Genomic DNA, 25310 nt, shown 5'->3' on the forward strand with positions numbered 1-25310 from the left:
TTAATAAAGTTATATATTGAGTCAAAAGTCAATAAGAATTATATATATATTAAGAGTCAATAAGATTCAATAATAAATCAGTAAGAATCATATTAGTAAGAGTCAATAGTAAGTCAGTAATAATTATATATTAACAAAAGTCAATATGTATTAATAAGAATCAGTAAGGTATAGTATATTACAGAGTAAATACAGAGTATTAGACATTGTATCAGAAAGACTTGAGTTCAAATGAGACCTTAGAAACTTCTTAGCTTTGTGACTGAGCAAGTTATTTAATCTTGGTCTGCCTCAGTTTTCTCATCTGTAAAATGGGGACAATAATACCTAACTTCTAGAGTTGTTGTCTGTATCAAATGAGATAATATTTGTAGAGCTCTTTGTTCATCACGGGGAACCTAATTGCTTTCTCCAACACCTTTCATTACTCATTACAAACATCTGTGATTTTAAAGTCTCAGAGAACTGTTTGTGGTTAGTAGAAATTAAGAGATTTATCTAAAGTCATGATTATTTTTATAGGAAGGATTTGCTGGGTCTTAATAACTATAAGCACAGCACAAAGCCACTAAGATTCTTCTGTTGCCTATATTTATGCATAAATATTCATGTAAAGGACCTATTGAATTAAGGAAAGCAAAATTTTAGAAATAATTCCTCATAACTTTATCAATTAGAAATTTCTTCTGGGTAATGTATAATAGTGTTCTCAGTATGAATGGTTCAGCATAATGTCTCTTTTATCTAATGAGATTATATATTTTTTAATAGGGTCCTTATCCATTAGAAAACGAAGTTGATGCAGACCTGATTAATGCAGGTAAAATTACTTACAGAGAGATTTCTTCAGGTTATTCCTTTGTGATTTTTTTATACCTAATAATAGTTGCCTCTTAGGCTATATTCTACCCTTCATGTTAGAAAATGAAGATAACGGAGAGGAGAGATTTCTTCAGACTATTTCTTTGTGATTTCATTTTATATTTAATAACAGTGGCCTCTTAGATTGTATTCTACCCTTCATGTTAGAAGATGAAGATAGTGTGAGGTAAGAAAGAGTAGTTTCATGGATCTCTCTTCCCAGGTAAAATCAGGCAATTAGTATTTATTAAAGAGCTGTTGTGTGCCAGTATTGGGCTAAGTGTTGAAGATACAAAGAAAAACAAAGACGAGTTCTTGCTTTTAAGGAGCTCATCCTCCAATGGAAGAATTCACTGTAATGAAGTCTATTAATTAAAAGTTTTCCCGAAGAGACTTTATCAGGTTTCTTAATATTAACACCAAATTTGGTTCTTCTGCTTTCAAGTTCAGGAGAGTTCTAACAATGTCTTCTTTGGTCCTTCCTTACATTTTAGTCCAACCTTAGGTTAACCTGAGAAGAATTAGGCTCTATCTACCAACAGTCTGTATACCAAAGTGATAGAAAGAAATTAACCAGGCTTCTCTGCAGAGGGTAGTGTCTTCATTCATACATTTTTATGTGACTCCCGTTCAGTTTGCAAACTGTATATGGGATGGGGTTGATTTTCCCTCATCTAACCTTTCCCCCAAAGCAGTAAATATTTGCCTCACATTTTCAGATGACCATGAAGACCAGCTGCCAACATTTGGCATTTAGAATTTTTCTGAAGGAAAATAGATTCTTATTCTCAGTAGTTAGAGTTAACTTATTACACTTCAACTCCAAAAACTACAAAGACACATGGCAATGACATTTAACCAAGAATATAATTTAATTTAAATGTGTCCTTTGGTAATGGCTCCTTGATCTGTGAAAATATTTGCTCCTTGGCTTAATTAATTTATGATATTAGTGAGTTCTGTGCAAATGAATGATTCCATTTTTATGGTTTTAGTCATGAATTAATGAAAACCCATATTTCCTTGAAAAGTAGTGGTTTTGTTAGTAACAGGAGTTAAGTGTTTCTGTCTTGAGGTTATTGAAATTAAGAAGGAACTCAGTATCACCACCAGTTTTGTTAAGTAATCTCTGAAAACTCATTAAACTAGCTAAATTGGACTAGATAATCTCCAGGATCCTTTCCAGTTCTAAAATTCTCTGATTAATATATATACACACACAAAGTATATATGAATGCACTTTAAATATATTTAATTATATATGTTATATGTATATGATATATAATTAATACATGTAAGTATAAAATATATTTAATTGTATATTATGTATGAGATTTACATATGTTAAAATATATATATATATGTATATATATATAAGTATATATAAATTTTAGACTAATTTATGGAACAAATACTAAATGTAGAAAACCATGTTACAAATGTTTGTTTTGAATATTCTGAAGTTGTATCCAAAATCTTTTTTAGAATTTTTGCTTTTTGTTTTCTGGTTGGACAGAAGTTTCTTAAGGCAACCTCGAGTTAAGGGAACATCAAATAAGTGTTATGGAAAAATAATGAATACCTTGTGCTAAAAAGGGAAACTTATATTATTTAGATAATCCTATTGATAATTTTCAATGGAAGCTCTTACCCTAATCTAACAGGTTGACTAACAGACCCCTAGGGTATAATTAGTTTCAGGGTTATATAATAACGATTATAGCATTTTTTTTTTATATTTTGGGAGCACTTATAAATATTTAAATGAATTATGTGGAATTGCCAAAAGCACTTTGCATGGACCAGTCTAGTTGTTCAAAGGACTGGTGGGAGAATTAATGAGAGAGCAAGTCTATCTGAGCTTCTTTTTACAGATAAGGAATTAATATAGGAACACACACAGAATAATTATGTAGTTTAGATTAGTATCTACATTTCAGCCCAATTTTCTTTAAATCAGATTTCCCTGCTTAACTCTTAAATTTAATGTTTTGACTTAAAAAGGTTTAAGATATTAACTCTGCATGACATACACATAACAAAAAGTCATATTCCACAGGTCTCACAAAATATTAATCTGAAGAAAATGTAATGCCTTGCCTTTAAAAATAGATTGGGGAAGTCCTATGAAGACGGTTAAGATAGTAATGATCTATTCTTGGAGTAATTTTGCTTTAAATCTGAAGAAAGAGGCTATCTTCATCCAGAAAGAGAACTAAGTAGAAGAAAGTTTGAAATAGTTTTTTAAATCTATATATACATATTTGTATCTATTGATAGTTATTTTTTGGCCAGGAGTGGAGAAGGGAGGAGAGATAATTACCATCTTTATTGTTATTTAAAAGGAATAGCAAATTGCACATAATAATTTGTATTTTCATGTACAATCACTTTTTTTTCTCCTATTCTATGTTATAGAAATGCTTGTTTTATTTCTTAAGTTCAGAATACAATAAATTTTTAAAAAAATCTGTTATCTAGAAGGTCAAATTTTTTGGAGTTGTTTTTAGTGGGATAAGCCAGAAAGTGGAAGAAAGGAATCAGTAAGCTTTTTGGAAAAGAATTGTAGAATAGAGTGAGCTATAGCCAGCTCAGCTAGCTAATTATTAAATTTACAATGTGAGCATTTGCACATAGGAAATCAGCAAACTACAAATCAGCTTTTGGCTACTTCTTTTGTTGATTTATTTTTATACTTTAGAAAGTATATTTTTAATACTTAAGAAAGAAATTTTTTATGCTTAATAGTTGTTGATTTAAATTAACCTAAAAGTAGGTCCTTACATTTCCTTTCCCCTCACTCCCCCCCCCCCTTTATTCTCCCCTTCCCCTGCAGTTGTTAAATATTTATCAGTACACCTCTGGGCTATGGGGTTGTAAATATTAGGTAATTAGATAAACCACTTTTCCTATATTATTATATAGATCTTTTTCTCAATAATTTCACCCCAGAATATATATTTCTATTTAAATTTTTTGTTCATGTCATCCATATTTTCACCTCACATGTCTCACCTTTCCTAATGATCGACACTTGGCATAACAGGTTTCATCCACTAAACATCCTTAGCTGCCCACTCTGAGGCTCTGCCAGAAAATGCATTCCAATAGTATTTTGATTTTTCCAAGAATCAAATCTTTTTGAGGAAAAAAAGTGAGAAAATTATGTAGCTCCTCTGTTGGTAATGTGAATACTGTTTCTCTATTAGAAAATCTAATACCTACTTCTTTTCAGGCAAGGAAACAGTCACTGTTCTTCCAGGAGCTTCGTATTTCTCCAGTGATGAATCATTTGCAATGATTAGAGGGTATGTAATAACCGAACTCCTCATGTTTCACATGAGGTAGAATGAGCTGAGTCACTCTCTAAGTATATTAGCACTACTGCAAAGCAGAATACATGTTTAACAGCTGTAAAACTATCATGAATTTGTTCAACAATAGCTTCTGAAATAATTTTGATTGAATATTGGGAGTTGAAATGTTCAGCTTACTATATAATTAACAAGTTACTTTTTATCTAAGAACTCTAGAATGAATTGCATATAAATGTATCTGTAACTGGAAAGAAACAGTTTTTTCAGGCTCTTTCTTGATTATTCAAGCAAATCTCCTATTTATGGTCTTTTGTGTATTTCTTGATTCTCCCAGAAAAAAGCTAACCATATGTACTTACCTATTTTGTTTGTTCACAGGAAAATGTTGGTTATAAAACCTTACATTTAAAGAAGTATTAAAATATTTCTCCACACATGTGTAATATAATAACATATCTTTGGAATGAAATTTTAACTAGTACTACTGGTAAAGACACAGAATCCACAATTATTAATTTTTATTTTGGCAATTTATTTGTTCCTTTCTAGTACTTTTCTCATTTATAAAACAAAGAGATTGGACTAAAGATATCTAAGCTTTTTTCCAGCCCTGAAATTCTTATTCTTCCTGGTAGAATAGCTTCACTGCAGCAAAAATAGAAAGCTTCTCTACTAGGAACACATAATTTAGCATTTGATTACACACACACACATACACACACACACATACTTTCCAACTCCAACATGGTGTGTGATTCTTTATATGATATGCCAACAAAGGGCATGAAAATCCTGAAGCTCGTTTAGTGGCAAATATTAATTATATGTATTTCCCTTTTAACAGTGGCCATGTTGACTTAACAATGTTAGGAGCGATGCAAGTTTCAAAGTTTGGTGATCTGGCCAATTGGATGATTCCAGTAAGTAGCTTTTATTTTTTTTATTGTTTAAAGTTCTAATCTATACTTCCATCAGAATAGTCATTTCTACAGTTTAATAGATTTATTTTTGCTCTCATGGAAAGATTTGCTGGATTTTGAGTCAAAGGATCAAAAGATTTAATTTTAAACTGTGGATCTGCTACTTAATAGAACATATTTGTAAATCTATGTAAGTCACATAATTCTCTCTAGGCCTTCAGATTCCTCAACAGGAAAATGAGGGAACTCACTATGTTATCTTTAGGGGTTCCTTCCAGCTCATCAATATTAGTACTTACTGTGGTTCACAATCTATCTGCGCCTTCTTATTTCATAGGTTTGTTATCTTTGTATTTTCAAAGAGCCTCCATCAAAGGATCGCACCCAATCCATTGAGTTAAAGGCTTCTACATTTTCAGAATCTTTTGTGAATCTCCATAATATACTCAGATAGCTCATACTTTATCCTAAAGTTTTGTGTTTTCTTTCAGTCATAATCAAGTTATTTTTTTTAATACTGAGCTTGAACATTGTGTGACCACAATGGTGATATTCTCAACAGAACAGATATAGGAATTATAGATAGGAAAGGAAGAAGGGTAAATTCAGAAGGAGATGAGCTCAGTTTGTCAGTTTTGAATTTAGTACAGGTGAACTTCAAGTTTCTGATGGATATGTAATAAGAGACATGAAACAGGGCACTGGGAATATGGTATTTCCCCAGTTTGGGGAAATTATACCAGTTTGGGAAAACTATAAGGATATGAAAAATAGAAAATATCAGTAAGAACTTTTTAAAAAATAAGTTACATTGACCCATACTGGCTATTTTAGCAATGTTTGGCACAAAATATGTAAAGTGAATTGACAATATATATTCTAGAAATTAATCTGAGGTGAAATGAAGCAGTACATGAAAAGTGCTTTCTAAAACCTTAAATCACTATAGAAATGTTGAATATTCAATTAAATTGAATCTGAAAATAAAACCCTTATCTTTGCTTGTTATGCAGAAAACTAAAAAAATATCCTTCTTAGTCATCCTCACTAAGTCATCCATTGGTCAAAAGATTTATGCTGAGCTATAAAATTCAGAAACATTTTTTATTGCAGGAGCTGGCAGTCAAGCTTGGAGTTCATCCTTATTACACTGTTTCATTTGCCTTTATGTTTCATTGGGTTTAATAACTTTCTGTGTTGTGTATATCTTCAATTTGTCTATTTGTTGTCTGCTCAGTTATCTTCATTACCTTCAGCCTTCAAGGCAGTAGAATGGGGATTTGGGGTACCATTCATCCTGGTCTTCAGCAGCTTTTTAGTATTCAGGTATAGATGCAAATGCACTTGTTGGCTTTTTGTTGTTTTATTGTTTGTTTGAATGGTTTTGCCTTGAGCATAAGTAGTGGGAAAGCTAGATTAAATAGATCTTTTCTTGTTTCATACTTACTGTGATGGGATTGGAGAGTCAGAACAAGCCTTAGGGTAGTCACAGAGTACCATAGTCCCAATCAAATATTATTTCTGTTGCCAGTCCTTTGAATCTACATTCAGAACGGTTCCAAAATACATGACTAGTCCTTTCTTCTCATTGCCTATTTTTGGTAAACAGCTGCTGTGGGTGATTGCATGTGAAAGGGAAACAGATGTGTGTGATCAGCCACAGCAGCTGTTTACTGAGATTATACTATGTTGTAGCAGCCTGTTGGAAATACCAAGTGTACGTGAGCACAGCATCGTGAGCACTACTAGCTTGATATGCTACATAGCAAAGACTGAAACAAAATATTTTTGAAGTATGAAGATCTACTAGTATCCCATTATTCCACTGTTCTTTCAGTTTGTGTATGTGTATTTGAAAGAAATAGGTTATCAGAATTGCGTTGGGCAACATACTATGTGCATGGAGTTTACTGATCTTTTGGGGACACTGTTGAGGAAAAGCTGAACCCCTGTTCCCTCTAGATGTGGGGACAGGAGGAATTGCTTACAGAGAACTACCTCATTGCAACATTTTAACAAAAAGAACATTTAAATTATGACATTCCACAAAGTACAAGCATACGCATTACAGGTATATATATAAGTTTTCAAGACAGCCAAAAGTTGTGAGGGAATGTATACTAATAGAATACTGCTTAATACTAATAGATAACATTTATAGGGCATTTACTCTTTGCCAGGCACTATGGTAAGCGCTTCACAATTGTCATCTCATTAGATCCTCACAACAATTTGGGAGATAGGTAGGATTATTATCCCCATTTTATACACGAAAAAACTGAGTGAAGGTCTCTCTGTAAGTTGTTTCTATAGCCAGAATTGAACTTTTGTCTTTCCGACTCTAAGCCCAGCACTTTATTTTACTGTCTAGCTGCCATATGCCTTCTACCATGCTTAGCAGCCCATGGAAATTCAGTAAATATATCTTTTACTGTCAAGTAAATATATTGTCAAATATATTCGGACTAGATTGGTGTAATAACCCCTTAATAAGCATACTCCCTCTGTCAGTACAGCTTGGCCTCTGCTACATGACTAAAACTTTAAGACAGTTGCCTAGGTCACTAAGAGGATCATAAACCAGCCTGTATCATAGGTAGCATCTGAACTAAGGCTTCCTGATGTCTAGCACTCAGCCCATTAAGCAGTGTTTCCTTGCTCTGGAAATACTAATTTAATTTAATTTTTTTGCATGGAGGAGATTGATGTTTCTGTCTTCTCATCTGCTCCAGTGGCATCGAACTCAGAAATGGGCACTATGAATCCATACATTTAGATCCCCACAGGCTACATATTGACTTGGTTTTAAAAGTATTGTTATCTATATGTTACTTCATTTTAACATATTTTGAGTGATTCTCAATTATATTGGAGTTACACTTGGTAGTATTGTGGGACATATGTCTGTCACTTCTGATCTACTCTGCTTAAAGTGTATGTATGGAAGAGGAAGGGAAAAAAAAGGTAAATTGGAATAGCTATATGTATTTTGTACCTTGATGGTTTGTTGAAGGTCATTTCAAAATTGATGTAAGAGCAGTGCTCTTTTTACTAACCCATTGCTCCTATTTTACATAACTTTCTTTTTAAAATTCTAGAAATGCCATACTTTAGTCCAATAGCAAATAAATATATAATTAAAAATAAAAGATGGATTGATCATGTGTCATAGATAGCACTGGGTGGGTTTGCATTTTTGGATTGTTTGAGAAAATATATTGACAAATTCATAGATCTATTATAATATTTAATTCATCCTTTATTTCTGTTGTTCTGGGATTTCATTCATGTGGCTTTTACCCTCCAGTAGTACAGGCCACAACCTATTCATGCCCTTCTAATTCTGTATAATTCTTGAATATGTTCTCTCTTTGATTCTGTACAGGTGATCTTCTCCTACTCTGCCTTTATGAATTTGAAAGGGGCACCGTTTATTGTGAATATTTTTTGCACAACAAGTTGATGCTAAAGAGACATAGGCCTTTTGAGTGGTGGTCTTTCCCCCAGCTGAAGAGTACTCTTTAGCTGGTCTCTCTACTGTGGAACTTGTCCTTTCCACACTCCAGCTCTTGATCTCTCTGCATAAAGGTCCTGGGGAAAATGAGGTAGCCTGTTTCTGTTTACTTGTTGCAGTGATCTGTGCAGGTCCTTGTATTTCTCAGCTCACCTGGATAAGAGTGGGAAGAGTCATGGATAAATGTAGTCTGACTCAATACAGGCTCTGCCAAACAGAGAATACTGGACTGACCCACTGATACGGATTTTAGTTTCTTTGTTCCATTTAGTGGTCAGGGCACAATTAGCATCTCCAAAGTTCCTCAGAGCAGAGCCAAACTGCCCAGTCCCTAGAATTAATTTGAAAAATGTTTATAGGTTTTTTTTTTTAACCTTTCTAATATGATTTAAGAATTTAGGATGTAGTTGGGAACATAAGCTAATATTGTTCTGTACTTGGATACTATATTTGGTTATCTAAAAATACCACTATTTTTGACTGTCATAAAAACATTATGTTGAAAACTAATGCTCAATTTTATAATTCACTCCCAGTGAATATATTGTGTTTATTTTATAAGTTTTCCATTTTGGGAAGATCCTGTTTTTATTATAAATAGTGATAATGTTTAAAGGCTAGAACTGAATTCAAAGTCTATTAATTCTTTTTACATGTACATTATTGCTTTCATCCAGGGAGCAAAAAAGATTTCCCATTAAAAGCAGTAAAGGAATCACAGATTCTTTTACATATAACATATATAACATATAACAAGCCTGTGAAGTTGTTAAAACTGCAATTACTTGATTGAAATTATAATGCAAATAATAAACCCCATAGAAATATGCATGCTTATGTGGGTGACATTTCTGCTTCTGTGAAAAAGATGGAAAGAAATCCTCTAAATCTCCCTAAATACCTTAAACCCTCCCTTTGAGGTTAAAGAATCTCTATTTTCATTCATTTCTAATCAACCAAAGAATCATTTGATGAGATATGCTAACCTGTATGAATGAAGAGTACACTATTTTTTATTACCTAAGTGATTAAGCTCTCAATGGTGCTATGCTTTTGAAGAGCTAGGCTTTTTAACTGAGGCTAGCAAACCAGGAATAAGGGGGAAAATGGTGCAGAAAAGAAAAGACATAGCAGCAGCATTCATAGGAAGCAGATAAGATTATTTGACATCACTGTACCTTGTCTTGATTCTGCATTGGTGTAAACAGGAAGAGGACAAGAAACTATAGACAGATCAAGTATTGGCCTCTCCCCTTGATGGAGCTTGGAGGGACCACTATATTATGCAATTTTGATTTTCATAGCGGCCTCTTCTATTTACTTTTTTTGGGATGGCTAGTAAATACCTGCTTAACTATGAGAACTAATGTTTGCTGATCTTTTCACGAAACTCAGGTCAGAAACTGAAAGCTGACATTTTCCAATGCAAACCTCTGAACAGTTCTGCCTAGTTAACTTTCCTGAAAATAGGTAAAACTAAGGAGGACATATTCCACATAGAAGTTCCAGAATACAATACATGCATGCAAACATGCAGCTTATATATACATATATAAAAATCTATTTTTATGTGTATGTATATATGTATGTGTTTATATATATATATACACGCACACAAACATACATGTATAATTCTATATAAATATCTATAGCTGGTAAAACTAGATAAAGCTATAGCTACAGTGGTACAGTGAATAGAATACAGGCTTGCACTCAGGAAGAATTATTTTCCTGCATTTAAATCTGATTTCAGACACTATCTGTGTGCCTTGGACAAATCATTTAACTCTGTTTGCCCCAGTTTCCTTATCTAAAAAATGAGCTGGAGAAGAAAATGGCAAACTACTCCAATAGCTTTGCCAAGAAAACCCCAGTGGGGTCACAGAGTCAGACATGATTGAGAAAACAACAACAAACATAGATACAGATATCTATCCCAGAGTAGGCTAGTTTTGAAATGCTTTGTAATTTTACAATTCTGTTGAGTAAATTCCTCTATTTTTTCTCGGAAGAGAGAAGAAAATTTTAATATTTGTTATAAATATAATCCCTCCACCTAATGATTGTTTTGTATAGATGAAACAGTCTTTTGCCATTAAACAGCTTACTTAGAGAAAAGGGAAGCATTAACAATGATGGATGAGACCTCCAGGAAACTCATTAATGGTAATATCATAAATACTGGGATTGCTGATATGATTTAACATCAAATAAACCATGCAGAGGAATGACGAAGATGCCCTGCAGCTAAGAGCAAATGAGTCTTGAGGAAAACATTTGATAAAAATTGACTTTGGTACTTTCCATAGACCAGAACTTTCCTTCTTACTTTCATATTCTGTATAAAGGAACACACATATATTAATTTATTAATAATAATTCTCAATTACATATTTATGCTTTAGAATTATAATTATTAATTAATGGTAATCGCTGGTATACAGCATTTTTTTTTCATTTGGATTGGTGATCTCTCAGCCAGATAAATTTAATAATCATAGAGACACAAGTTCCCTTTCCCTCTTTCACACACTATAGTCACATAAACTCATATTAAAATGATCTTATCTTTGTTTAGCAAACTATTGTTTTTTATCTCTTTTTTATTAATTTTATAATTATAAATTTTTGACAGTATATATGCACAAGTAATTTTTTTATAACATTATCCCTTGTATTCATTTTTCCAAATTTTCCCCTCCCTCCTTCTACTCCCTCCCTTAGATGACAGGCAATCCCATACACTTTAAATATGTTACAGTATAACTTAGATATAATATATGTGTGTAAATCCAATTTTCTTGTTGCACGTCAAGTATTGTATTCCCAAGGTATAAGTAACCTGGGTAGATAGATAGTAGTGCTAATATTTTACATTCAATTCCCAGTGTTCCTTCTCTGGGTGTAGTTGTTTCTGTCCATCATTAATCAGCTGGAAGTGATTTGGCTCTTCTTTATGTTGAAGATTTCCACTTCCATCAGAATACATCTTCATACAGTATTGTTGTTGAAGTGTACAGAGATCTTCTGGTTCTGCTCATTTCACTCAGCATCAGTTGATTTAAGTCTCTCCAGGCCTCTCTGTGTTCCTCCTGCTGGTCATTTCTTACAGAGCAATAATATTCCATTACCTTCATATACCATAATTTACCCAACCATTCTCCAATTGATGGACATCCATTCATCTTCCAGTTTCTAGCTACAACAAAAAGGGCTGCCACAAACATTTTGGCACACACCGGCCCCTTTCCCTTCTTTAGTATTTCTTTGGGATATAAGCCCAGTAGTAGCACTGCTGGATCAAAGGGTATGTACAATTTAATAACTTTTTGAACATAGTTCCAAATTGCTCTCCAGAATGGCTGGATTCTTTCACAACTCCACCAACAATGTATCAGTATCCCAATTTTCCCACATCCCCTCCAATATTCAGCATTATTTGTTCCTGTCATCTTAGCCAATCTGACAGGTGTTTAGTGGTATCTCAGAGTTGTCTTAATTTGCATTTCTCTGATCAGTAGTGATTTGGAACATTCTTTCATATGAGTGGAAATAGTTTCAATTTCATCATCTGAGAATTGTCTGTTCATATCCTTTGACCATTTATCAATTGGAGAATGGCTTAATTTCTTATAAATTAGAGTCAGTTCTCTATATATTTTGGAAATGAGACCTTTGTCAGAACCTTTAACTGTAAAAATATTTTCCCAATTTGTTACTTACCTTCTAATCTTGTTTGCATTAGTATTGTTTGTACAGGAACTTTTTAGTTTGATGTAATCAAAATCTTCTATTTTGTGATCAATAATGATTTCTAGTTCTTCTCTAGTCATAAATTCCTTCCTCCTCCACAGGTCTGAGAGGTAGACTATTCTCTGTTCCTCTAATCTATTTATAATCTCATTCTTTATCCCTAAATCATGGACCCATTTTGATCTTATCTTGGTATATGGTGTTAAGTGTGGATCCATATCTAATTTCTGCCATACTAATTTCCAGTTTTCCCAACAGTTTTTTTCAAATAATGAATTTTTATCCCTAATGTTGGTATCTTTGGGTTTATCAAACACTAGATTGCTATAGATGTACCTTATTTTGTCCTTTGTACCTAATCTGTTCCACTGATTGACCGGTCTATTTCTTAGCCAATACCAAATGTTTTTGGTGAACAGCATTTTTAAATTTGCAAAATATTTTACATATATTATCTTATTGACTTTCACAACATGCCAGTGACATAGGACAGGTAATATTTTCTTTTATAGAAGAGAATATAGAGGTTAAATGAGTTGTCTGTGGATATCTGGCCAAATTTGAACCCAGATCTTCCTGATTTTAAGTCTATCACTCTTATTGATTCATATACTATGCTCCCTCTTTAATACTCAGGTAATAGTTTGTTTTAACTAAGAACTTATCATGAAGAAATAGTGTTTTAAATATCTCCAAAACTAGGAAATTTCTCTTTCCATATTGACAGGTTGATTTGAAGTACAAATGTGAATGCAATTGAAAACAGCATCTTCTTTTAAAAGCCTTCCCTAATTTTGCACAGGCTGTCATCTACACCTGGACTGTCTTCCTTTCTGATTCCCATCTCCTACAGTTCCCATTTTTGTACAGAGCATAGTTTTAGTACCTCTTGACTTTGTGATCTTCTTTCTTGTTAATGCTGTCTAATTCTGAATCTTTGAATCCTAAGTATTATGCATGCTGTATTACTTTGTATTTATATATTCTCTGAAGCATCCTACTCAGTTTTGCTGAGTAAGTGATTCTTGATTGCAAGCTCCTATCTTTTGCCTTCTGGAACATCATATTCCAAGTTTTCTGCTCCTTAAGAGTAGTGATTTCTAAATGGGGTATGATCCTGACTGGGTCTTCTCAATATTTGTGTGTTTCTTTCTGTGTAATGTCCTGTTGTCTCCAGAAACTGCCGATAGCTCTCTGGGAGGAGATCTGCTGTCTCAACTCAATCTCCCGGCCAGACTCTGTCCTAGAGTAGACTCACTCCTTGCTCAATGGTGTCTTCTTTTATCCTCCCAGAGAATGGGAGTATGAGAACGCAAGGGCTTGTGGGAAAATTACTTCTACCAATGAACTTGCTCCTTTTAAACATGTAAGCTCCTCCCCAGAAGTTCAAAGGGGTAAAACTCCCCTTAAAGGTCGGAACCAAAAGGTGTGGACTAGAGAATTGTTAAGTACAGACTTAGCACTTAGTAAGAATCTAACATTTCTGGAAACAGAATTTTATCTTTGACCTGAGAGCTCTGGTTTTCTACTATAATAATCCTAAGAGTTTTCATTTTGGAGTTTCTTTCATAAGATGACAAATGAATCCTATTTCTACTTTGTCCTTTGATTCTGAGATCAGTTTTCTTTTGTGATTTATTAAAATATGTCCATTTTTATAGTTTTTAAAAAATTTTTTGGTCATAGCTTTCAGGTAGCCCAATAATTTTTTTAATTCTCTGTTTTATTTTTAGATCCTTTCTTTTTATGAGATAATTCAGATTCACTTCTGTTTCTTTCAGCCTTTTGTTTTAGTGTTCCTGATGTCTCAAGTAGTTATTAGCTTCTGTTTGGTCCATTCTAAATTTTAGGGAGTTGTTTTCTTAAGTAAGATTATTTCATTGTTGTTTGTGGAAACTTTTATTACAAGCTATTAATTTTCTTTTTATATGTTTATTCCATAGTCCTCATTTCTTATTTCTTTTTTGCTTCTACAATTCTTAATTGATTTGGTTTTGCTCTTTCTTTTTTTTTTAACCTCTTGCTTTAACTCTTTCAGAAATTCTGATTGGACTTGTGTCCAAACTGTACCTAATTTTTGTGGCTTTGCTTGTAGATATTCTGGAGTCATTGTCTTCTTCTAGATTTGTGTTTTGAACATACCTGTTACTATAATAGCTTTTTTATGCTATCTTAACTTTATGTTATATAATATTTGTATGCATCATCTATAACAAAATCACAATGTGGAAAGCATTGTACTCAGAACTAAAAGATGCAAAGTGAAACTAATAATATTATTTAACTATTTCTCGATTTTTCAGGATTATTAATTATTGTGTCATTTTGTAATATAGTAATGTCCTCAGAGAATAGATGTGTTGATCTCCTTGTCACTATACTAAATGTTTCTAGACATTTGTGATTTTTAAAAAGCTATGGCTTTTTACACTTTTTCTGTCTTCTCACTTGTTATAATAGTCAATTTATGTATTTCTTTATTTAAAGCTGACATGCCTTCCTTATTCCATCCTCTGTGTCTAATGTATGTTTTTAATCTTCTGTGGACTAGGAAGCCTGATAACCAAATTTGTTGCCATTGTGTCTAAAAATAAGAGTAAATGGCTTTTCTTTCCTGGGGATTCAATTACCTTTCAGCAGAAGTTGAATCCATTTATTCCTATGCAATTTACTTAACTTTTTATTGTTTTGTGTTTCCTTTTTGAAAAGCAAGCTAATAATTCTTTCGAATAGGTAGTTAATGAGATACTTTCCCTCCTCTTAAATCCCATTGAGGATCTAAGTAAGATGGGACATAGTTTGGAAAATCACCCCCATAATAAAAGTGGAGGTAAGAATTATATTTATAACAAAGGACTAATCTACAAAGATGTATTTTTTTTAAATGTATTTTCTTTTTTAATTTATTGAATAAAACTAATATTTCCATAATATAGAATAATTTTAAAAAGATGATTGCTCATGAATGGCAAATCTACTGTGTATAATCTTCTATTCTTTTTAGATATCATGTAATTTTTTCCTTTTTTTCTTGCCTCTCTCACCCTTCCCCTACAGATGGTCTCCATTAGATAGAAATAGATGTGTGTGTCTATACACATATATGTAAATCATATACCTACTTATATGGTCTTTCTCTGGATGTAGATAGTGTTTATATATCTTGTAGTTAATTTGAATATTTATAATAGTTAAAATAACTTATTCAGTCATTCTCAACATAATATTGCTGTCACTCTATATAATGTTTTCTTAGTTCTGTTCATTTCACTCCTCATTATTTCATGCAGATCTTCCCACGTATTTCTAAGATCATTGAATCATCATTTCTTATAGCATGGTAATATTCCATCATAATCACATACCACAGTGTGTTTGTTCAGTTATTTCCCAATTTATGGGCATGCTTGCAATTTCCATTTCTTTGCCACTACAAATAGAGCGGCTATAAATGTTTTTAGACCATAATAGGTCTTTTTCTTTTTTTCCCTAATCATCTTTGGAAATAGACCTGGTGGTGATTTTGCTGAGGTCAACGGATATAGTTTAATGACTTTTTGGGCATAATTTCAGATTGCTCTGTAGAATGGTAGGATCATTTCACAATTCTACCAACAATGAATTTTTAGTGTCTCAATTTTTTCACATCCCTTCCAACATTTGTTAACTTTCTCCTTCAGTCATTTTAACCAATCTGGTATGTGTAAAATGATATCTTTTAAAACGATTATCAGGTAGGCTTGTGAATTTGGAGCTGAAAGTGCTCTCTTGGGAAACTTTCTAAATTTGCAAAAGGGGACACTGAGACCCACAAAGGTGACTTGCCCAGAATTCAGTTTCTTTTGCTGTAAAATGAAGGGGTCAGACTAGGTAACCTCTACAAAGTCTTAAGCTCTTCATCTTAAACTCTTGGGAGTTTTGGTGCTATATCTGTGTGTGTGTGTGTGTGTGTGTGTGTGTGTGTGTGTGTGTGTGTGTGTGTGTCCACAAAGATAGTTATTATGACTCCAGGTTGGGCTCCTTGGATTAATAGCAACTTCAGTGGTAAAAGTCTCTAATAGAACACCAAAGGAACACAATTCCCCAGAACCTCCCTTTTTTGGATGTTGTTTACTTTACTGACCAATCTCAATTGGTCATGCTGGTACATCCGGATCTTCCTGTTCTTGTTTGATTCTTCAGAGGACATGGGCTCAATGTTTGAAAAACAGACTACTGATGATGTCTTAAAATGCAGAACTATCCAGCTGCCATAATTCTTTTTGTAATGACCAAATCACATTTCATGGAGCCTTTTAAGCAACAGCCTTAAAGAGAGTTACCAGCTCCTCACTGATAGTAATCTAAGGGCTAATCTCTTTGTTTTCCATTTGATATAATACTACCAGGGCATGCCATGTAACATTTTGATTAAAAAATTATCTTTCTAATCTAAAGCTTGAGCTGGAAGGTATAAAATAACTTTTCTTCAAACTGATGTGTTTCTCTGCTATATAAAGATAACGTGTTATCTTGCAAATGATATAAATTGTAAATTAGCATTGTTTTGGAATTTGAAATGAATACTCATAGCTGATTATTCAAAGGTTTGTTTGTTAATCCAAAATCCTTGGGAAAGAAATCTTTCTTAGATCATTGAAGTTTCTAGGTAACTGAGAGTTTAACCCTTTTAGCATCAGATTACGTGGGGAGATATACAGAATTAGTTTAGATATTATTCCTGTTGAAATAAGACATCTTATAAATATTGATGTTCCTTCTGTAAATGCAGATCAGAAGCTATCCTTCTGTGCCTACTTTGTATAATTCTTACCTATATCACCTTCATAAACTTACCATAGGAGCTTTATACCTAAAGGCTTTCCATGTACTCTTTTGCATGGACTATCACATAGATTATGTTTTAAAACTAATCATCTTTTTTTGGTCTTTCTTCAAAGTATCTAACATTTATATGATACTAAGTATGTGGCATCATGCTATCCTTTGCAAGTATGATTTCATTTGATTTTCATGATAATCTTGGGAGGAAAGAGCTATTATTATCCCCATTTTACAGACGTATATATGTCTATACACATATATATAAATTATATATGTAAATATAAGAGAATAATCTAAGAGATTCCTGGAAATCTTGAGGATATTTGATATCACTTCCCTCATAAGGTTATTAAGAGGATCAAATGAGATAACATCTGGAAAGTACTTTGCAAACCTTAAAACACTATGTAACACTTTGCAAAACTTAAAACACTACCATGTTGTTTTTCCTGGTGCCCCAGGGAATGATTTGCTTCCCATTCCATCATCTGCTACTTCTGACCAGTGTTTCTTGTTTCCCTTCTCACTGAGGGAAAAAAAAATAAGAGTTTCATAATTTCTGTCCTAGCCACTTGTCCTTGAAGTAAGCACACAGTCCTCTTGAGATCTTTAAAGGGTTTTGAGTACACAATAATACAAATAGGTGTATGGTTTTCTTTCGGCTATTATTCTATAGGGAAAGGCAAGTTAGATGGATGATAAAATTGTCTTTGGATACACAAAGGAATAAAGTAAAATACCTGGTTTTGGCTTTTAATTTACATTTTAAAAGAAATCTAGATGCAAATATTCAGTAATTTTATCTCATGCTTTGCAGTAGGAGCAAAATAGGGTTCTAAGTGGTGAGGAAATGAGTTGGAGTCTGTGACAAATACTGGGGCCTTGCTTCCTGGGATGCTTAGCTTTTTTTGTCGCTCCTCCTCCTTTCACAACTACCAGTCTTGTTACTGTAAACCCCAGTGAAAACTTACTCTAGACTACCTGAAATGAGGTGAGAAACGGAGGCAAGCCTGAGTGAGTGAGAGGACAGGTAGCCATGGGGAGCAGGAAGATTGCTCCTGCTGTGATAGGAGGAGTATGTGGTACACTAGAATTAATTCTGCATTTGGATTTCACAACTCTTCTCAGCTAATCCAAGTCCAACCATAGGTATCCGGCAGACTAGAGAATACAGCAATGCCAGCATTTATGTTGTATGTCAAATCTGAGAGAACATCAAGAGTGTCTGAGCAGACCAGCATCCTCCCAGTCATGTTCAAGATATATTCGCCTTAATTACTCATTCTCTTAACCCTGCCCCCCAGCAATACGTGATCTGTTGCACCAGGCCTGTCAGTTACATCTTTTCAACATTTCATATATTGCATATATTTGGAAATGAATATGCATTCTTAGGCAAGTTAGCATGGTAGAATGGTTCTGGAGCCAGAGAATTTGGGTTCAAATCTTGCCTCTGATGTTCAGGCTATGTGTGGCCTAATTAGTCACTTAGTTTCCTCATCTGTAAAATAAAGGAATAGGATTGATGACTTTTAAAACTCCTTTTCTTCTAGATTATTCTTTGCTTCCCAAGCTATTGTTCTTTCTTCTGTTTCTTTGGTGATGCAGTCCATTCCAATTTTTATATCCTCCATTATTTTTGCTGTGCAGGTCATAAACCCTGCTCTCATAATTCTCATTTCTCTTTTGAAATACTTTTGGACTATTCTCCTTGAATTCCACAGGGTTCTCTGGCTCATCAAGAACTGGATCATTTTCCTTTACTTTGCAGTATTTATTAATAGATACTTGAATTAATTTATTAGAACCAAAGGCCATAATTCCTTTTGTGGTTACTGTTTTGTTTGTTTGTTTGTTTTTTCCTGTTTGTTTAACTTTCCAGGTATAGCAGTAAGTGATGAGATTAGTGGCAGTCAGAGAGTTTTTAAAATCCCCTTATGGTCAGTCAGCACACAGGTACTTCATGAAAGAATTTATGAACCTGAATTTTTAATTGGCAAAAACGAAAGTTTATTGTTGGATAGGAAGTCAGTTTTGCTAAGAGACTGACTTCTTTAGTGGCAAAGTCCTATTAGGGAAATGGAAGCTGACACTGGGAAGTGAATGCCTTCTCAGTGGGCAGAGTCCTAGCAAGCTGCTCTGGACCTTCTGCAAAGACTGAGTTCAGAAACTGCCTTTTAAAAGGAGTTTTGAGGCTTCAGGTTGAAGAGGAAGCTACATCCTAGATAAGGCCTTGCTTCCTGGGATGCTTAGCTTTTTTTTTTTTTTGTCTGCCCTCCTCCTTTCCCAACTACCAGCCTTGTTACTGCAAACCCCAGTGAGAACTTACTCTAGACCACCTGAACCGAGGTGTGAGTGGGGAGCAGGAAGGTGCTCATGAAAGATGAGCCTAGATGCTTATCAGTATCCAGCCCACATCTCCTATTGGAATTAACAACACTTCAGGATGCTTTTTGATTAAGATTTCTAATTGAATCAAAGAGTCTGGCATCCCCAAAAGATAACTTATCTGGGGGGAGACTCCAAAAGGGATCATAGATCAAAAAGGAACATGGTTTCAGAGTAATAATTTTAAAGGGAACACAGTTTCAGAGTGATAATCTTAAAGGGAACACAGTTTCCCTCCCCCTTCATCCAGACCCAGTGCAATCTTTAGCAAAGCTCCGACTTCTGAGATTCCTAACAAAAAAATTTAAAGACTCATTTAAAGGTTCAATGCATTGAATTATTTTTTCCCTTCAAAAGAAACACATCATCTCCAGACTCCAAATAAAGCAAAAGTTGTCTGGGGAATATTTATATTTAGAGAGAGGAAAAGAGTTGTGACTGGCAGGGAACAGTCTCATTTGGTTCAGTTTGGGTTTGTTATCAGTTGTATTTTACATGAGCAATTGGGTAAGCACAATCATTTGCTTCAGCTTCTGTGGCTATAAAAACTGCCCTGGAAGAATGCTACAGGATCCTTAAAGACTGGTCTCTCCCTGTGGGAGAGCTTTAAGCTGGTTAAATTGATAAATTGAGTCTGAGAGTAAATCTTAGGTGTATATAAATAAGGAGGAAGTTATTTAAATACCCTACCCAGAATAGGTATTAATTTCATTTGAAATCCAAAATAAGCCATACATATATATATATATATATATATATATATATATATATATATATATATATATATAAATGGTTGTTGCATTATTTTACCCCCTTAGCTGAGCCCAGCATATATATATATATATATATATATATACATATACATATATATATACATATACATATATACATATACATATACATATACATATATATATATACATATATATATATATATATACATACATACATATATATATATATATATATATATATATATATATATATATATATATATATATATATATATATATAAAAATATATATAAATGGTTGTTGCATTATTTTACCCCCTTAGCTGAGCCCAGCAATTTGGTGGTATTTTTTAATAATGTTCTTTCAGTTACTATCTCCATATGTAAAATTGAATATAGCTGTCAGAGATGCAGATGTAATTGCAATAATTCCATAATTGTACTGTTTGGAAGTCTGCAGTCAAGGCGGAGGTCTGGAAAGGGGATATGAAAGGAAAAAAGGGATCAGAGTGATAGAAGGTGTTGGCACCTGAGCAATTTATTTTTAGCTCTGTGTGTTCTATTTGCTCCTCTTAATCCCCCACCTCATCTGAGGGATCAGGAAAAAAAGTAGGAGAGGAAGGCTATTTTTTTCCTCCAATAAACTACAGTAATTCCATTTTCTATGAAAATGAATAGTTAGAAATATTACTATATGGGAGTAAATAACTGTGTACTAAAGCAATTAATTTCCACCTTTTGTTTGCAGTTTATCTATCATTTCTGTTGTGATATTTTATTTTGGGGCTTTCCTAGAGATTAAACCAATAAAATGTAAGTTTTTCATAGTTACCACATGTGAACTGCCTCTCTTCCTCATTAAAATATTTTTCTTTCAGTCATTTAATGACTTTGGGAATTCACTTAGGTAGAAAGTAACTTTCAGCTCAAAATCTTTAATCCTACTGCTGTGTGATCCAATTTGTGTATTGTCTAGGTGCCTTAGTACTTGATTCCATTCCGAAAATCTAATTAATTAATTTGTACTTTAAAAACACCCTCCCCTCACTCAGAGACAGAAAATCACATTTTCATCCAGGTTGGGAACTGAGTTATTTCCTGAGAGACATTATTTAATAGCAGAAGAAATCTGGCTGATTTCCAGGTTACTCTATGTTCATTTTCATTCTTGTGGAATGAAGTGTAGAATCTAGAGACATTTAAGCTTTTCTGATACAGATTGAAAGTAGAACCAAAAGTAACAGGATATAAGAAAATTTCTACTGCTGAACTTTTAAATTAATTTAGCAATGAGAATAAATATATAACTGTATACTATATAGTCCCAGTGGTGCTTGATTCTGTGAATTACATAAACTACTAATTGACAACTTAGTTGACAGCCAAGAAGCCATTTAGGGTTAGAGGCTGCAGAATAACTTTGGGTTTTGATGTTGTTCATGTAAGAAATAACTTCAACTTATTCTGCAAATGCCTCGACTACTTGTGCATGAAGATGGAGCTGTGGGCCCACCATCTGCCTGCATTTTATGTCCTTGTACTTTCACCCCCAGGGGTGGTTTTGACTCTGTCCTCAAACATTTCTTTCAACTCATTAGCTCCTTCTTCCTGACTAATGACATGTCTGGATTTGTGGAAATAACCACAGGAAGGGGAGGAGAGATGCAGTGCAATAGATGGTCATAGAACAGAGTTGCATTTTGTTAGAGTTAATAGGTCCATCAAAGGATAGACAAACCCCTTTTCTTGAGTCTTTTTATATCTTGTAAACCAGCCAGAGCATAGTGCATGAATTCTGGGTACATAATTAAGATTGAATGGATTAGGTGACCTTTAGGATTCTTTTTCTAACTCTTATGAATGTGTGATTCCAGATTGAATAGTGAAGTGATACTCATTTACACTTGCACTGGGTGCAGGTGTAATCATTAAAGTTTGTAACTGAGAATTAGCTACCACTGTAGGCTGCTTTCAGAGAAAGTAAATATTCATTTTCAGCTGCCTGGGCCCAGGGTATATACACATTTAGCAAACAGTCTGGTGTATGTCAGATACAATTAAATGGATATGAAAAACAAAAATTACTTGTAAATCATGGCATTAGGAAACTAATAAAGAACTAAGGGGTTCTTGCTTTCCCACAAACGGAAAATTGGCTTTATCTGAACATTGTGAAATCTTGGGAGTAAGAAGTTCAGGTTTTATTAATTTCTATTTTAAGTTTATTCATGGTCTCTGACAACAGTTTATACATAGAAGACCTTCACCAAGTATTCAAAGGTTGATAATGATTCAGACAATAACATTAGGTCACTAAGAGTACAAGACCTTGGAGACTTCCTTTCCTTGTGTCTTATACAAAGTTTTAAAAGAAGTTGGGGGGAAAAGTAGAAAAGTAAAGGAGTTCTGTCCACTTAGTTGTTGATTAAGATTCACTCATATCAAACAAGAAAACCACATAGGGTTGTATATTTTGTATTTTAATATATTCCTTTAAGCGATTTATGTCTCATTATTTTTAAAAATAAGCGAATTTTTTTGTTTGCCTTTTTTGCTCATTGAACAAAGGCCTTTAACATGACCTTAGGGCTCAGAATAGGAGGTGTATCTGAGGATTCTTGTCTTCCCAGAACCACATGCTTTTTGATAAATTAGTTTTATTGTTTGCAGTTAGGAAGCAAGAGTAAGTGGCAAAGAAGGCACTGCAGGGGTCATTAACCTTATTATTTAAGTCATTAAATCACAAATAAATTGTTGAGTCACAATTATAACCTTGTTGTGATTCAGCAGTTAAAATGCTCCATGTATTGAACCTGAAGGCAGCAATAAATTGTAATTGATATTCATTTTATAAAAATTCTTGTAATTCCCTTATTTCTCAGGATGTATGTCCTTTTTGTTTCTTGTATTGCTTATTAGCTAAGCAGGAAAAAAGAGAAAAGAAACTCAGCAGTCAGTTTTGTAGCATTTTAGAAGGGTAGATGGTGAAGAATTTTTATATAACTTCTAAGTTTATAATTGCATTTTACTTTACTAATTACTCACCATCTCAAAAAATTTGTTTGAAATCTGTTCATTCTTTCACTGGAAACATTTGTGTAATATTTTACATATCGAAATTTATAAGAAGTTTTTCTTCAATAGTGAGTAGCAGATAGGGAGCAGAGGATAAGGATAAGGACGACCCAAATACAAGTTCTGATTTAATATCTACTGACTAAATGATACTGAGAAAGTTAGATAACCTTTCAGTGTACCAATATCCCATGACAGTCTTAAGCAATTTTAAGAACTAATAATTTAATAATATACTAATAATGCTAATCTGCATCACGTGCAGTTTTTTAAACTAGTGAAATCACAAGTCTATTAAAAAAATCCCTAACAAGTTTCATTTGAATCAGATAATACTTCTCAAATAAAGAAATAGGAAGGGCATAAAGGAGAGAGAAAAAGAACAGGACACTGTAGCATTAGAAAAACTCAGAGAGAAGAGACAGGAAATCAGATTTGGCAGGTGAGGAATCTGGGACAGTGTTGGGAGCTGGGTGTCGAGTTGGGGATGATTGAGGGAATCTCTGCTGATAAGGGATGCCCTGGGAGAGAAATACTAGCACACCTAGTGAATGCAGAAGCTTCCCAGCTTCTAGAGGGGGGGACTTCTTGGTTTGGTATTCCAGGTCAGAAGGAAGAATCAGAGGAGGACCTGAGATCAGAGGCACTAACCCCCCGCTACACACACACACACACACACACACACACACACACACACACACACACACACACACACACACACACACACACACCTTAGGACTAGAGGGAATTACATGAACAAACTTTTATTAAAAAAAAAAAAAAGCTGGTAAAAAAGGATTCAACCATAGAAAATTACTATGAGATCAGAGAAGATCAAAGTTCATTTTCAAAAGAGGATAGTGAAGTTAAAAAAAGATGTTCCTACCCCCAAAGAGTAACTTAAAAAAAAAAGATTTTAAAATTAAATCAGAAAGATTGAGGAAAAACTGGGGGAAAAAAGAAAAAGGAACAATTCAAAAAAACCACAAAATGATTATGAAAAAAAAGTTACCAACTAGAAAATGAAATCCAGAGTCCTAAGAAAGAAAATCACTCTTGGAAAATTAGAAGAGTAGCAAGGAGGGAGCCAGTGAAATTATAAGAGATCAAGAAATAATAAAACAAAATATAAATGAAAAAATAGAATAAAATACAAGATATAAGAAAAACAACAGATCTGGAGAACATATAAAGCAGAGCAAATATAAGAATAATTGGACTTTTTGAAACAAACAAAAAAGAATCTTTATACAATACTATAAGAAATAATTAAATTGTCCTAAAGTATTAGAACAAGAGAGGAAAATAGAAACAAAAAAAAAAGCCACTGATCAACACATGAAAGCGTTCCTACAAGAAGAATATTCAGGAATATCTTTGCTAAATTTCGAAATCCTCAGATCAAAGAGAAAAATTGACAAGCAATCAAAAAATAAGAAAATAAAAGCTTAAACAATTCATATATGCTGAAGAGAGTTACACAAATACAATAAGAGTGATGAATATAATTTATTAGAAAGGAAGTAGGTATAGTAATCATTGATCTCAGACAAAATCAAAATTAAAAAAGATTCAAATTAGAATTACACAGGACTATCAGTAGCTATAGTAAAAGACCACAGGTCTTACACCAACATATTTTGATAATCAAAAGAACTAAGGTGATGGCCAAAAATATCATATTTAGCAAAATTAAGTATGATACTGAGAGGGAAAAAAGGATATTCGACGGATTGCCAGATTTTCTGGATTTTGTGGCAAACAAGCCTGAACTTAATAGAAAATTTAACATCAAAGATTAATTTCAAGAGATTTAATGAGGACAAACTGTTTATGTTTTATATGTAGAAATGTAGGTCATATGGCCATCACTTGCCATTAGTTATTGGGAAATTCAAAAGTAATATTGGGATATAGCTGATTAT

The 25310-nt window shown here is 33.4% G+C and overlaps 1 protein-coding gene across 3 annotated transcripts in view; it reads left to right on the forward strand.

Moving 5' to 3' along the window:
- OXCT1 (3-oxoacid CoA-transferase 1) overlaps positions 1 to 25310 on the forward strand; it is a 181553-nt gene that overhangs the window by 102947 nt on the left and 53296 nt on the right. For all 3 annotated transcript variants that reach the window (XM_074282586.1, XM_074282587.1, XM_074282588.1), the window contains 3 exons: positions 772 to 820; positions 4097 to 4169; positions 5023 to 5098. In XM_074282586.1, the coding sequence (XP_074138687.1) occupies positions 772 to 820; positions 4097 to 4169; positions 5023 to 5098 (198 nt within the window). The remainder of the gene's footprint in view (positions 1 to 771; positions 821 to 4096; positions 4170 to 5022; positions 5099 to 25310) is intronic.

The sequence above is a fragment of the Sminthopsis crassicaudata genome, chromosome 1, assembly GCF_048593235.1.
Source record: "Sminthopsis crassicaudata isolate SCR6 chromosome 1, ASM4859323v1, whole genome shotgun sequence".
In the NCBI taxonomy this organism is placed as follows: Eukaryota; Metazoa; Chordata; class Mammalia; order Dasyuromorphia; family Dasyuridae; genus Sminthopsis; species Sminthopsis crassicaudata.